Source organism: Caenorhabditis remanei, chromosome II (genome assembly GCF_010183535.1).
Source record: "Caenorhabditis remanei strain PX506 chromosome II, whole genome shotgun sequence".
Lineage (NCBI taxonomy): Eukaryota > Metazoa > Nematoda > Chromadorea > Rhabditida > Rhabditidae > Caenorhabditis > Caenorhabditis remanei.
The window spans coordinates 10,647,131-10,662,770 of record NC_071329.1 but is presented as its reverse complement, the minus strand read 5'-3'; the positions used below and the strand labels follow the sequence as shown (position 1 = coordinate 10,662,770).

The following is a 15,640-nucleotide window of genomic DNA, read 5'->3' as shown; positions in this document are numbered from 1 at the left end:
CATATCAATCAAGAATATCAAAGAATGTTGTCATGAATAAAAGGAAACCTGAAGTGTTCCAAGTTTTCAGTTTTCCTCTTTCTCCGAAAATAAAAGAGACAGGTAGCCACAATACGTGTTTGTTAGCCAGTTTTTTGCAACATCATCATGACATTTTTGTGCGTCGCATCGGAAAAATAGGAATCGGGTAAAGTTCGGGAGAAAATGAAATCGAACAAGAGAAAAAGGGAATAAACGGAGAAGAAAGGAGGTTGAAGAGGGACTGATTGATGGCTATAAACCGTTTTGTCTTATGGGAATAAAAATGGATTAAATGAATAAATGTTTAGGTTGGAACACTATTGAACAAAGTGAACAAAATGGATGAAATTGGCGAAATATATTTTGGACAATGTTTGCTTTTAAAAAAGGAGATTCTCAAAATAGGGTACTCATTTGTGTTACAAAATGCTACAAAACGGGCTAAATAACGCCGATCATGATATGAAACTTTTATTTAAATAGTTTATTAAATCAAAACAGCAGACACTATTTCCTCTAAAATCAATCCAATCTCACATAACACGATGCTCCAATCTGTTTCTCATTCAATGCAAACAACGGAGCTTCTTGTTCTCTTGAAGGACTTGGAGTTGGTGTACGACCTGATGAAGCTGTTGAGGTTGTAGTTGTAGTTTTCGATGGAGATAATGGATTTTCCTTCCCAGTCAATGACTTATTTCTTGTCACTGAAGGAGCGTCTTTCCTCTGAAAATATATTCTATCTGATGTTCAATTCCCATCTCCCAATCTTCCAACCTTCTGTTTTGGATCACGTTGTCTCACCGGAATCTTAGCCAAGGGATTTTCTTCGTCGTCGTCGAATTCATCTGCTTTTTCTTCCACTTTCTTCACTTGAACATCAAATTTCACGTCATCTGAAACTTTAAAATCGGGAAAATCCTTTTTTTTCATATTCAGTTACCATCACAATCCTTTTTCTTCACTTTCTTCAATCTCTTTTTTGGTTTCTTTTTCTCTTGAACTGCCGGTTTATTCACCGACGATACAGCTAATGTTTTGCCCTTTGTTTTTGTTTTCTTTGTCTGAAATTATAATTTCATAGAAATTCAATATCTGAAATCTGAAATAAACTTACACAAATCACGAGAACAATGCCAATAAACAATAAACAATACAATTGAAGAGTCTTGAGTAAAATCTCTGATCCCGATTTAATTATAATCATAATTGTTCGGGATCGTCGATAAAAATAACAATAAATTGTGTTTCTTTGAATTCAAAAAGACGTGAGAACTTTTCATAATTTTTGTGTTTTTAAACCAGATTGTAGATTTCTTTTACAAAAAAAAAATAAATGTTGGAAATCGTGTTCTAAAAACTTGAGAACTGGAATTATTTCCGGTGATCTAGACTTGAATCCAACACTCCATTTCAGAATTTACTTTGTTCAAAATCAAAAATAGGACACTAATAATTAAATCAAGTTATTACGAGATTTTTTGAAAAGTCAAGTATTATCGATACCATCATCTAGTGCTCCAGAGATTGTACATTTATGATTGAATAAAATGCGAAAAACAACAAAAAAAGAATCATTTAAATAATTCATTGAAACGTGTAATCCAGAGATACACATTTAAAAAATAAGCCGACTTGTCATTTATGCCTTTGTTTCTTGGCGAGATGTCCTCTTCTGCATCTAGTTTTGTGCGCCAGAATCAGTATTCTCATCAGATGCTCCCCATAATGGATGCATGTAGCTAACCAAATTTCCATTTGTGATTACACTGAAAATGATTGCAGCAATGATAAATACGAGAAGAACCACGATTCCGACAACTGAAAATTATAGCAAATTAGAGAAGAGGTTAATGGTTTCAACTAACTGATTCCAGCACAGAAAATGGTTCCTTCGATACGATACAAAAAGTTTTGTGACTCGAATTTATCCGCTTTCCTCACTTTCTTTGTCTTCGATTTTGATTTCGACTTCTTCTCTTTCTTTCCCTTTTTCGCCTTCTTCTTCTCTTCATCCTTCTTATTCAAAGTTCCGAGTAAATCAAGCATTGCAGATGATCCACCATTAGCTCCTCCAGCTGCTGGAGCTGGATCTCCTGCATCAGTAAATGAGACGTTGTCATCAGCCATCTTCTATTTAAGCCTCTTGTTTCTCTGAAATTCAAACTTCCCATAAATCCAAAGGTTGAGATGAAACTAACCGTTTAGAGCTCAATGAGCAACCGGCTCCTATGGAAATCTTTGGTTACTAACGAGAGTTCTCAACAATTTGAAGTGAACGAAGTTGACCGAGGGACATCAAAATAGAGCAGAGATAAGAATCAGTTCAATGGAACGTCACGTCTAGTATAACATTTTTGTTTCACGTTTTGATCTGGGAAAACGTGAAAAATACATGATTATAATTTGAAAAATAAACAAATTAAATTCAATAAGTTTTGATAATTTGATAGTGTTTCCAGAACGCGTTTGGATTTTGGATTTCCCATAATTAACAGGTCCGAAATATTGCGCCCAACATGTTATTTGAGATGAGTTACATTAACCTTTAGTTCTATGCTTATATTCAGAGTCAATAGTACTAAACCAGTGAACACGTGTTCTCTGTATATCCGTAACCGTAACTTATTTTTATGTGAAAATGATTGAGTGAAAATCGGAAAAAAATCTCTAGTCCGGAGAACAGATGGGAAAATGAATGATACAGGAATTACAATACTACATGAAAACACATTGATCACTAAATAATGTACTAATTAGGAAGAAATCATGTTCTGAACGAAGTATAATACCAATGATGGGGGTAGGTTCTGAACAGTCATTTGTTGCCGTTTCAGACTCCTCCGGGCCGCCGGGGTCCATCTTTCGGCAACCCCGGTTCGCCTGTGCGAGTGGTCTAATTAGAAGGCGACGGTCGCTGCCTAAAGCGTATTAGTTCGGTTTCGATAACTAGAACTGAATTGGATTCGGATGTTTTTTGTTTTCGGTTTCGTCCATTTTACGGTTGAAAAATAATTCTTCATTAATAAACCAAAAGCTTCAGTAAAATGTTTCAGATTCATTTCTTTCTTATACATGATACAAAAAACACGCATAGTCTGTGGGGATGGGAGTTTGAATAAGGCTTTGGGGGTGGTGAATTCGGTTGCTAAACGGACTTCGTTGCATAACGAAAATACTTGGAACAGTTCGGTAACACTCTGGTAACCTGTTATTTCTGACGATAGTAGTTTTGATTAGGTTATTTGACAGTTGATTAACTACTGGGTAGGAATTCGGGTAAAATGAAAGTGGCGAGATAATGATAAAGCTAAAATTCTACAGAAATACAAGAGGGAAAAAAGTACATGTGTTAGCAAAACGAGAGAATGGATGAAGATGATTAGGCGAGACGGTTGCAATTCGTGCAGCGATTCTGAACAGTACATGGCACACAGCAAAGGAAGATCAATCCGAATGGGAATGTGAAGATTGTAAGCATTATAAGACAAAGAAGGCAGCACATATCGGTTTGACGAGTAATAACTCCAACTGTCTGAAATTACGAAATGGAAGATAGATCAAAATTTCGTGACTTACACAACGACGGCATGGTGCACCAGGTTGAACATGAACTATGACATTACTGCCTGCAGGATTCTGAATACGCACTGCCCTTACGATCTGATCGACTCCATCTGGCTGCGGGAGTCGTGTTTGAGCTGTAAAAAATTACTGTGATTACAAGAGTTTGGTTTTAAAAGAACGAACTGATTTGTGGTGGCGGTTGATAGTAGATTGGTGGCTGTCCACTATAATACTTTGGATCGGTCGACCCACCGTAAGTTGGTGCAGCTGGATAAGACATGGCGGCCTGATAGGATGGTGGAGGCATATCATAAGCGGCCATTGCAGGCGCTGGTCCAGCCGATGCGTGCGCTGGTGGTGGCCCAGCTGGAACATTCGTTGAGGTAGATGTCATTGTTGGGGAAGCAGCATGAACAGAAACAGAGTTTTGAATATCAGTACTTGGGTAGACAAATCCAGCTGGTGGTGGTGGTCGGGTTGGAGAAGACATTGGTTGTTCAGGGGCTGATGGAGCCGATGGTGTTGCTGAGCTACTTGACTCACCATTCGGTGGCTGAAAATTAAAGTTATTGGCACTGAAATGAGAAACTGCAAAAGAATCTGATTAAAGTTAAATAACTTACGCTGTCTGGAAGCGGACGCTTCGTCTCATGGTTATCCGTCATTTCGAGTCGTTTAAATCGAAGCTGTAAAAAGAAGAAGTTTTATGTTGTTCAAAAAGCGGTTCAGAGCAAAGAAGATAACGAGATACGGAGTAAAACCGTACTGAAACAAAAGATAAATAAATACGAAATAACTTATTTATCATCTCCTAAAAGGGTTCTAACCTGAAAAAACCTAAACTTACAAAAAAGAAAAGACTCGTATCAAAAGAGCAACAAGAAATATTCAAGAAAGATACTGAGGATTGAGCAATTAACGAAAATATTGAGCATTAAGATTCTTTCGAGGAAAAAACTAAGAAAGACAGTAACATACAAAAACAATAAACAAAACTATTCTTTACGAACACTATTCTCATTATAAGGCAAAAACGATTAAGCAAAGGAAAAAAGATCAAAAAGGTAATATAAACACAGGGTTGGATGAGAAGATGGACTCCACTTGCTGCACTCGATAGTAGTTTTTACTCCTGTAAAAATAGTTTTGAAATATATTGATTGATTGGAGAATACAAGCTAAAAGAGAGAATGAATGTAAATGGTTCTCCTTGTGATAAAACACTGTCCCTGTGGACGATAATATGATAACAGTGGTCGAAAGGGCGAGAATGAGAGAGAATGCACTAGAGAATGAGAATGGCGATGGGAAAGAAAAAAAACGATTTGTTGACAACATTTGCCTATCTGTTTGAACTGTGAATATGCTAATTTTGTTAGAATACAAAGCATCCGTCACACAAATAACATTTTCTCTTTAACTCTGATGATGATTATGGTAACTTCTAATTTTCAAAAATAAAAGTGTTTTGAAGAAAGAAGAAGAACGCTGTAAAGTTTTCAACATATACTTTGAACAACACTTGAGAATTGCGTCAAAACAGGTTGATTCAGATCATATGTGTCTGCGGATGTTCAGACCATACTTGTCAAATGACGGGCCGGGCCGGGCCTGCCCGTCTCGTCAGGGATATGGGATTTTTGAGAAAAATTTTCAATTTTTCATGCGGAAAAATTGACAAAAAGACACTCATATTATTCTATGAGAAAAGTCTGAGTTCATCTTAGTACACTTTTAATCAAATTTGAAAAAAAAATTGAAAAAAAAAATTCCCTTCAAAAAGACGGGCCTGACGAGCCGGGCCTGACGTTTTGAAAAAAAAAGCCCGGCCCGGCCCTTGACAAGTATGGTTCAGACGATTATTCTTCGTTCAGCAAAAACAAAGAATTCAGCTGGAAGAAGAAAACTTCTGACATTCGGAAATTTAACTCACTTGGCTTTTTGTTATTTCTTTCAGGAGCAATGAAGAATAATATAATCAATTTTGCACAGTGTCTACAATTCACGCCTCACTAATTTTCAATTGAAAAAGATTTTAATCTAGTCTCGTCTTTTTCTATAAATTTTCAAAAAAAGTGAAAGTAGAGATGAACTATAGAAAACACGAAAACATTAAAAAAAAACAATTGTTTCGCAATAGGCTGATCTTACAGAGGAAAAAATGGACTCACGAAATGTTTTTTTTATAGAACAAAAAAAAGCTTAGGGAAGTGTAGTAGAATAAGGTATCATATTTCATAATTCACGTGGTGAGCAGTTTATTGAAGTGGTTTTCCAAAATATAAGCAATACACATTATGACTTATAAGATATTCCTCTGAATCATACTTGTCAAAAATCGGGCCGGGCCGGGCCGAAATTTCTCTCGGCCCGGATTCAAAAATGGGTACCCATTTTTACCAATTTTTTTTTGAAATTTTTCGAAAAAAAACAGTAAAAATGCTTAAATTATCATTACATATTCACATTTTGATTCAATTTTAAATGTTTATTCGAAAACTATACTTTTTTCAAAAAGTTTCCAAAAAAAATTCAAAAACTCAAAATGTTTTGAAAAAATGTTTCAAAACGGGCCGAGCGGGCCGGGCCGGGCCACGGGCCGGGCCGGGCCGGGCCGAGATTTTACCTGATTTCGGCCCGGCCCGTGACAAGTATGCTCTGAATTCTTTGTGTTTTGGTCACATACTTACTTCAATATTGATTAAAATGAAATCCTTTCGTGAAGAGATGAAACGTAAAAAAAGAAGACGAAGACAAACCGCGAAGGCGACGTCGAACGATAACAACCGGTTCATTCTCTGGTGATACAATAGCCACGCGCAACTAGAAGATTCTCATTTGATATTATGAGTCATAACTTGTGTGTGAATTTCAAATTTTTGAAATACACTTTTTCAGGAGACATTCAACGCTAGTTCGGCATTGATTAGCGCGATATATGTCATTTAACATCAAAGACCGAGAACTTATTACAATTTGAAAGAACTAATGAGATTGATTTTTGGGTTACTAAGAATTCGTCAGCTTAAGTTTTTTTTCATCAAGCTATGGAAAGCTGTCTCAATAGAATTTTTCCGAACGCAACAAAAAAAAAACTAACGAATCAGTGCATTTTTAGGACACAAAATGAGAAAAAAAAGAAGAGAAAATCTGTCGTTAGTGGGACGAAGAAATAGCTGAAGAGACGACATAGAGAAGCAGTAAGACACAAAAAAAGATGGATGAAATGCGTTCGTCGAACATTCAAGAGAGGATTACGTCATCAAATTTGACCCAGCCAACTAGTTGCTCCTCGAACGAGTGATCAAATCGATTGAGACCTATCTCTAACGCAAACTGTAAATAGTGAGAAAGTTAAGTGAAGTGGGCGACAGCTGTCGTTGGAAACTTTATTGATTTTGATCGCAGGTGTTTTATGTTTGTAAACTGTTATTGGTTAGAAACTCGAGAAAATAAAAATAATAAGGTAGCCATTTTTTCGTGAAAAAATAAAAATAACTTGGGTAAAACGAATGTAGGTAAAAAGCCTAATTGTGACATAGCCACAACCAGGGTTGGGAAATCCCGGGCTGACAGAAATTTTTTGCCGGCCCGGCCCGGATTCAAAAAGTGTGCACAATTTTTTCACAATTTTTTTTCGAAATTTTCATTGAAAAATAATCAAAATTCTCGTATACTTCAGTTTTATCGATATTCCAAAACATAGTCGAAAATTGGACTTTTTTGCAAAGAAAATTCAAAATTTTTCCAAAAAACTTCAAATTTCTACAGTAGCCGGGCCGAGCCGGGGAAAATTTTTCAGTCGGCCCGGCCCGGAATTTCCCAACCCTGGCCACAACTTGTGTGCCCACAAGAACCGAAAATACGAAAGTGTGACAAATCTGTTCCAGAAAAATCGTAAATTTCGTAACATTGAAAATCGAGAAAATGGAGGAACGGTATGTGGGTGTTCCGTATATTTCTCTTCGTCTATACAGTGACCATCAGTAGAAAGGTTTATAACCTGTCAGGATTCCTATGGTTTGGAAAAGAATTCAGTGCCGCTTAAAGAAAAATAATATAAAGATTCTTACCAGTGTGTGCCTTTCGGTAAACTACCGGTAAATGCAGTTAGAAAAGCAGTATGAGAGTAATACCAAGTCAGAAAAACAGGAATGACCTAATGAAATTATGCATTTTAGAACAAACAAAAAGTTTAGCACAGTTAACCCCAATATTCTTTCTCCCATAAGCCAAAAAAATAACCCACCATTAACTGACTCATGCACTACCATCATAGTGTTTACGTTTGTTCGTTTGACATGCGATGAGCTGTAAAAACAACATTTGGATACGGTGCAAGGCGATGAAGGCAAAAACTAACCTCTAAGAGGGAGCATCAGTGGCATTTCATCAGCAACAGTGCATGAATGTTCCTCTCCGCGGAACACGTAGCGGACAGTTAGCATTTTCGGGTCTCCTGGACACGGATCGTAGAAACCAGGCAATTGGCTCTGAAAAATGTTTTACAATTAGAATTTTTACATAACAGTCAGTCTCACTTTGATGGTATAAACCCTCAATTGGCTATCATTAACCATCGCTTGTAGAGGAACTGTAACGTCAATAGTCCGTTCTCCAGCTAGAGGATACGCAGTTGTTCCACTGACATCACATTGACCATATCGAGCGCTTTCGATGATTACTCCTTGCTTAGATTCTTCATCCCTTTTTATTCTTTCAGCAGTAGCTCTCATCAGGCTCACAATATTCGCTGCCTCTTCTTTTTTTGCTACATCAACTTCTTGTTCACGCGAATTGTCTTCGAACATTAACTTGAATCGCTCCCACCAAGGACGGAAGACAATTTTTGCAAGTTGAAAAGTGAAGTAAGGGACTGCTACGCCGTATAGAACACTTCTAGAGAGAGCTTCTTTATCATCACATAAAACAATTTGCCAGTCGAAGGTAGATTGTCCTGCTTTCAATTTGAATTTTGTATACAGCAAACAAGATGGGAAAGAGAAATGGAACGAACAAGATACTCTTGAATATCGCGAAAGTCTCCGATCCATACTGATTGCCGGACTGACACCATATGTTGTTAGTTGCACAGACATTTCAGTAACAGAATCATTTTCAGGCTTTCGTATAAAATACGACATTCGAACATTGGAGTTAACAGGAGATAGTGTCAAACTTCCAACAGCTTTCGCATGATTATTTTCAGTGTGTACCATTGTTGTTGTCAGAGCGTTAGCTATAGGTGAAATATTCAATACGATACTTCCTTGCCAACGGGTATGAAGTCGCATGGAATAAACTGAAAATTAATTAATTAATACCAAGATTCCGCTGTGATGGCATTTAACAAAAATGTTAAAAATTGTTTAGAGAAATGGCGTACTCATAGCAATCGAAGGTATGAATGCTTCATGAAGCATATTGTATTGTAATTGAGGTTGCACAATAATTGCAGCTCTCGTAAATACATTTCGAGCAGCTCGACACGTTAATGACACCGATTCAGACGACAAAGAAACTGTATTCTGAAAAAAAAATTTAATTTTCAAAATAAAATAAATTTATACTTCTAAATTGAAATTTCCAGCAACACGTTTCCAAACTGCTGTCACACTGCCATCACCTCGGCCGTTTCCAGTTTTAACTCTTCCAGAAAGTCCAAAACGATCGACTCCAGTGAAAGCACAATCAACAGATTGTGAAAGAGAAATTCCGAGAAGTTGAGGAGGATATCTATCTTCTTCATTTTCTTGGAACATGCCCGCAACGGTAGTTTTGACCATGAAGATACTAGTGGGGTGAACTCTTTGAAGCATCAACTCCCGATCTTTCAGTCGTTGAAGAAACTCATATTCCTTCCGAATATTTTCTGGATTAGCTGATCGTGAAACTAGTTCCCATCCTTGCGTGTCAAGTCCTTGAATTCCTAGAGCATCATATATCGCTCGCTGCTTCGGATCCAACAAAACCTCGTGAGCTCTTCGCAGTTTCACAAAAACTCTCTCAGCATCTTTTTTCTCATTGTTGTCAGTGAATCGATCAGGATGGAACATCAGGCATCTTTTTCTGTACGCTTTGATAATTTCGTCATCCGTAGCCTGAAAAATAATAATGTTTTCTGATTATTAAGAAATGATTCACGTCTTTCGGAACATTCAGGATCGCATAAAAGTCGATTTCCTCTTCTTCTTCGAATAACAAGTCCCCGTCTTCATCACCACAAATGGATGAATCTGAGGAAATAGACATCCTGAAATTTTAAAAAGTTTAAGACTGGTAATCTTTATATCCTGATGCAACCGTAAGCTTTTGTTTATGCGTGTTTAAAACGAATAAGATGGGTGAAAAATACTTTGAGACACAACTTCTATACTAAAAATTGAAATGAGTTAAAATTCATAATTTTAAGTCATTTTTCATTGAAACTTGTAAAAATAACTTCAAAACGAGTTTTGCGCAAATAATCTCGAGAAGCGCCAGTAGAAACGTTGACGCAAAAGTAGATTCCGGCGGGAAATTGAATTCAGTTATTTGGGTTTCTATAGTCTATATATTCTATAGTCTAGCTATCTGCAGATACATGCCTAAATATCTTATTATGCATACCGATATACCAATAAATATTTAGTAAAACATAAAATCAAATTTAAAACATTTTATGCCAATAAAAAATGATATGTTTTTATTCTTTGATGCGCTTTCTTAATTTCAATTCACAATTCAATGAAAAATCCAATTTATCAGCTACAGTGAAATGGTCACTGTGCGGAAAATATAAGTAGATACGGAGAGATCTTAAAATAAAATAGATCACAATCGACAATGGGAAAATCAAATTATTCAATTCTTGTTGGCATTCTCAAAAAATAATAAATAAAGGAGACGGGATGTATTTTGTTGTTTTGGTTGTTGGCGAGATTTTGGTGGAATGTTGGTGAGGGGGCGATTGGTGATAAGATCAGGTGGGATACTAAGATAACACTATTCAAGATGACGTGGTGATGCTTGCTCAGAAGAAGTTACTTTGGTTGTTGAAGACTACCGAGATGAAGCAGGTGTCATTGCTTCCTTTGTTTTTTGAGTGACCGCATTGGATACTGAAATCTGAAGATTAATTGGTGAAACAAGTCATAAAGACTAGGAAGTATTTATTGCCTGGAAGTTGGAAATTTAATTCATAGGCTTCAGTTTAATCCTTTTGATCTCTTTACTATAGTTTCCTCAGCGGGAATTCTTACACCACGTGGTTTCTTTTGTCTGCCACCTGACATTTCTGTATGATTTTTGAGTTACACGAGTGTATTTGATCCCACAATCAACAGGTGGAATAGCCACTTTCTCATTTGCAAATTCATTCTGACGACACAAAACACTCAAAGTTCACTCCCTCCTACCTCAAATGGATCTGCACTGAATTCGTCAGTATAATCAGAAATCGGTTGGCCTCTTCTCTGTCGATCTAATACATCCAGCACTGTAAACTCGTTGAAATAACCGTCTGGTATGCTCTTCCGACGCCTTCTCAGTACTTGTTCGTTATCAATCATTCGTTCTAATTGATGTATTGTCTGAAAATTTAGAATAATGAATAGGATATTGAGATACTGTTAGATTCTTCTCATTTTCTTCAAACTGACCTGATAATAGGGTGGCCGAACTCTCCTTACTACCAATAAGGGACTGGAAGCAATTAATTGTGTGAGCAATAAGACAATTAATATTACTCGAAACAAGAAGTGATTATAAGTGTTGCTCATTTGAACACGCCTGTGTTTGACCTGAAAACGAAGTATTTCAGAAATTGAGTTTCGAAAATCGTAGAGAAAATGGAAGAGAAACAAATATATAATCGTCTAACGAAGAGGACTTAGAAAAAGAAATTGTAGGAGGAGCGAGGTTGTTTGCAGATGTTTTCTGAAAGTACCCTACGATGACGTCTTCTGATTCTTCGTCCACTAAACAGTCTTCCCAGACAACTTCACCTCAGACAACAAATTGACAAACAACACATCGTCTATGGGGGAAAATAGACAGAGGGACTAAATAAACTTCTGATCTGATTTTCCAATCTACCATAACTTGATTATCAGTAGTGAGCGAGTGAGAGAGTATTCAAATGTATCAGAATACATAATCGTAGGGTGACGGAGTCAAGACTAGGGCGACCGGAAGTAAATTACGCTCAGAAATGAGCAGCAAAAATAGAGCAGAATACACGAATTACTTAAGCATGATTAGCCACATATTGCCATTTCATTTTCACTGCCTCCTCCTCAATTTTCATTCTGGTATCACTGAGAAACCATACATTTTAGAACTTTAGTGATAGTACTTGAAAGTGGGCGTGACCTGTTTTGAAAGTTGGTAAAATTTAACGTCAATGTCTAGTTTAGTGAATCCCTACAATCTTGTTCTACTTCTTCTTCTTCCGAATAGAGTAGATCAACGTTCAGCTCAGTCCGCCAAGAATAGTGAAGAAAGGAAAAGCGGATTAGCTATTTTTAGATGTAAGCGAGGTGGGGAGAGATAGATAAAATGTCAAAGTGCATTGGGGCAGGAAACATATTCTTGGAAACAAAAAATAAAGGTGGTCGGAGAGAAAGAAGTGATCTGAAAATAGGAATAGATGGAAGTTCATTGAACTGTAATCTAATAGTTGTGTCTGGTTTTAGAAAGATTTCTCGCGGAGGCGAGAAGTTGCTTATTCGATTTCTCAGTGAGTACGAAAATTCGAAGTTTGTGGTTTTGTCACTTGGAATAAAAACACTTTGGGAAGAAGACAGGATATCAAGATGGTTACCTGGATATAATTATGATCTTCGCCTTCAAAACAAGGCTAACAAAGAAAATTAAGAGTAAAATCTGATCATTCGCTGGAGGAAATATATAGATGAAACTCTGCAGACCCACTTGATCTGGATTCAGCGACTCAGATATGATTATCCACTGGACTCTACGATCAAGTTTACAAATCTTGATAGATCAAATACACTGGATGAACTCAAAAATCTCATATTCACGGACTATATTCGAATGAAGTCGGAAAAACGAGAACTTTTGTAATATATTTCTAGAAGAATAAATGAGAAACGAAAGGAGAATTCAATTGAATTGTTAGTAAACACTCGTCTGCTTACCTCACATTTAGATGGCTATCAAAAGATGACGCATTTTTCAGACGCCTCTTTTGTTGCTTCCTAATTTAAACGAACCCCCTGACTCAAATAGGATTAGGAGGGGAGAATAGAGTGCAAACTGGGAAAGATTAGAGGAAAAAAAAGAATAAAGAAGAAGAACAGAATGACGATTGAAATAAAGTGATGATAGAGAAACAAGGTGTTTTGTATTCCATATCACCTGCCTTATTTTTCATTTTTATATTCTCTAATGAGCTCATCACATTCTCCTGTTCCGATCAGATGAGTAATTCCAGAGGGACCATTTGACTGTCTACTTGAGCAAAGATGATGACGTCAAAAAAGTTCGGAACCAGAAAACGAGGAAGAGTGAGAAGAGATAGGAGAGAGTGTCCATTAGGTCAACACAATTCAGCATAAAGTTTAGTGGTCCCCACACAAAAAATGGCTGATGACGAAATATGAAGAGAGACTTTTTGCAGAAATATTTCCACTCACATGGGCGGTAGTGGGTGGGTGAGCAACAGAATTTAGAGGGACCCCAGCAAGTGGGGCGAGAAAAATGAGGAGATCTAAAATTCGGTGAACAAACAATGATGATGTTGAGCTAGAAGACATGATTCTGGATTCGGGGATGTGTCAGTTTCTCTACCTACAAATTAGTCGAACATGGTAAAAGGTTTAGTGAAAAAGGGGCGTGGCTTACTTCCAGCGGGTTTAAAAAAAAATAGAAGTCAGAAAAAGAATATGTTTCTTTGCATTTTGTGATGGGCTAATAAGCTCAACAGTCAAAGAGCGGAATCAAAAGATGTTTAGGGTCAGAATACATTCTGAGAAGATAGAGAAAGTGAAGTGATCTGATTCAATTCGTTCGTGAAAAGAAGATGAAAATGATCTGTCTTATCATCAATTCTGTGATTTGATTCATATTTTCATTTTCTAGTGTTTATCTATTTTTCATTATTTTCTTTTCTCTCCCATCTGAACTTTTGGAATAAAGTACATTAGAGAATATTCAGTTCAATTCAGTTCAAAGTAACTCATTTTCTCTCATTTCTTCTCATATTTCATCTATGACATTATTGAGTAAAAACGATGGTTTGATGCAATTCGAACTGCTTAATAGCTTCTTCTTTTTCTCTTTTTCTATTCTTTCTGATGCGACCGGAACGTTTTTTGGTTCAAGAACATGGGATACTGTAGATCATGTGTGACGTAGAACAGTTTGCAACGGATAGATGAAAAACAAACGACCTACGGTCAAATTGCAAACGGAGAAAAACGTTGAAAATGAAGAAAATAGAGAAGAAAAGAATTGAAATTAGTGTAAAAGATGGAAGTAAATTGACTTGATTGATAAACTTTTTCTGCAAATTTGATGCAGATGATGACGAGGAAAAGATTGTTATCGAGGAAGAAGAACAAGAAGAAATAGTAAATTAAAGATAAAGAATGTGTGAAAACATTCTGAAAACAATTAGAGTATGACATATTAATGACATCATCATCCTTCTTCTTCTCTTTTGAATAGAACTGTACATCTGCATCATTTTTGACCCCTCTTTTCATTCTCAACGTGACTATATATTCAGCAAACAACCCTAATTTAGGAGTGTCTGTCCTATATGCCCACGCATTCAATTTCGCAAAATGAAAACAGTTTGCAGACTGGAAAAATTGAATGGCATGTGACATCATCAAGTGGTTTATACCAGGAGGATCGACGAAAATAAGGACTTTTATTTAGTCCGAGAGTATTCAGAAATAGGAGAAAATACATGGGAAAATTGAAATATGAGATTTCGATTCTCCCACACAAAATACAGAAAAAGCTAATAGTAAATTTGAATGAAAGTGTTCGAAAGAAGAAATTAAAAGCAAAAATAAAAGTGAGCCAATGACGTAAAAATTATGTTGAAAATAAGATTAATTCTAACTTTCAGTCAATAAGGATAACTCAATAAATTTGTTTTTAAAGCGGTAAAATAGATGAAAAAGGACTTTTTTATGCACCTGCTCCGCCGATTCCACGCAGACCAAACTCACTTTCAGGACACCAGGAAACGTCATTTAGTAGACTATGAAAATGAGTGTGACGTTGAAAAGTTTCAGATCGAGAAGAGAATTTCAGAGCAGTTGAAGTCTGGAGAAACAGCTAATAAAAAAAGTGTTCAAAGATGAAGAGTATTCCGATTAAGGGATGGGATTTCAAGTTTATACTGACTATAACTGAAGAGATGTATGCATCTGAGATGGGCTATCTATAAAAGGTACAGTCTCATTATGTTCGAAAATTAAAGACTTTATAATATTACAAACAGAGTATCTCTAAACTGAACTGGGCAAGGAAACTTGAGGAAAACTTTATAATTCACTTGACTCGGTTCTGTTCTGTAATCTCCCAATTCTTGAATTCCTAACACGAACTACTCTTTTCGAGTTCGCAAGTACTGGAATCTTCTAGTTTAAACGTTTGAAAATTTTTCTATAATTCTCGGATCATCCATAGACATATTATTATGAGATTAGCCGTCACCTCGGAACTCCCAAATCCATGGAAATTTTAATAATTTAAAGGATTAACCGTTAAGGATTAGACGATGTGAATTTCATTGAAATCTAAACTTGAATGACGTTGTACGAACCAATAAATTCAATATCATTGTTTTCAGTTTTCGTCCAAATGAAACGAAAAAATGTTCTGAAAATTTTAATGAACGCGTGACTGAATAGAAAAAGAAGTATTTTCTTGAGGGACTGAAAAGTGATAGACTTCTGGAATACAAAAAGAAGGAAGAGACAAAAACAATAATTGAATTTGATGGGATTTTGAGTTGGAACGGAAACAGAAAAACCTGGAAAAATTGAACTGAAAAAAAGAAAATGAAGTGGGTTGTGAGAAGGAGGAAAAC

The 15,640-nt window shown here is 36.4% G+C and overlaps 4 protein-coding genes across 4 annotated transcripts; all 4 read right to left on the bottom strand.

The window, feature by feature from the left end:
* Positions 1-543: 543 nt before the first annotated feature.
* On the bottom strand, positions 544-1,228 carry GCK72_005892 (uncharacterized protein; the record flags this gene model as incomplete). Its single annotated transcript, XM_003108874.2, has 4 exons — positions 544-747; positions 799-917; positions 965-1,085; positions 1,139-1,228. 4 exons carry the CDS (start codon positions 1,226-1,228, stop codon positions 544-546), a joined length of 534 nt encoding a protein of 177 aa, XP_003108922.1.
* A 474-nt stretch (positions 1,229-1,702) lies between these two features.
* Positions 1,703-2,151, bottom strand: GCK72_005891 (uncharacterized protein; the record flags this gene model as incomplete). The annotated part of the gene is made up of 2 exons (XM_003108785.1): positions 1,703-1,842; positions 1,890-2,151. The coding sequence occupies 2 exons, from the start codon at positions 2,149-2,151 to the stop codon at positions 1,703-1,705; spliced, it is 402 nt and encodes a 133-aa protein (XP_003108833.1).
* Positions 2,152-3,403: 1,252 nt separating this feature from the next.
* Positions 3,404-4,253, bottom strand: GCK72_005890 (uncharacterized protein; the record flags this gene model as incomplete). Its single annotated transcript, XM_003109049.2, has 4 exons — positions 3,404-3,556; positions 3,601-3,722; positions 3,772-4,141; positions 4,212-4,253. 4 exons carry the CDS (start codon positions 4,251-4,253, stop codon positions 3,404-3,406), a joined length of 687 nt encoding a protein of 228 aa, XP_003109097.2.
* A 3,617-nt stretch (positions 4,254-7,870) lies between these two features.
* On the bottom strand, positions 7,871-9,840 carry GCK72_005889 (uncharacterized protein; the record flags this gene model as incomplete). Its single annotated transcript, XM_053725385.1, has 6 exons — positions 7,871-7,899; positions 7,952-8,081; positions 8,130-8,890; positions 8,975-9,116; positions 9,159-9,689; positions 9,733-9,840. The coding sequence occupies 6 exons, from the start codon at positions 9,838-9,840 to the stop codon at positions 7,871-7,873; spliced, it is 1,701 nt and encodes a 566-aa protein (XP_053589579.1).
* Positions 9,841-15,640: the final 5,800 nt, after the last annotated feature.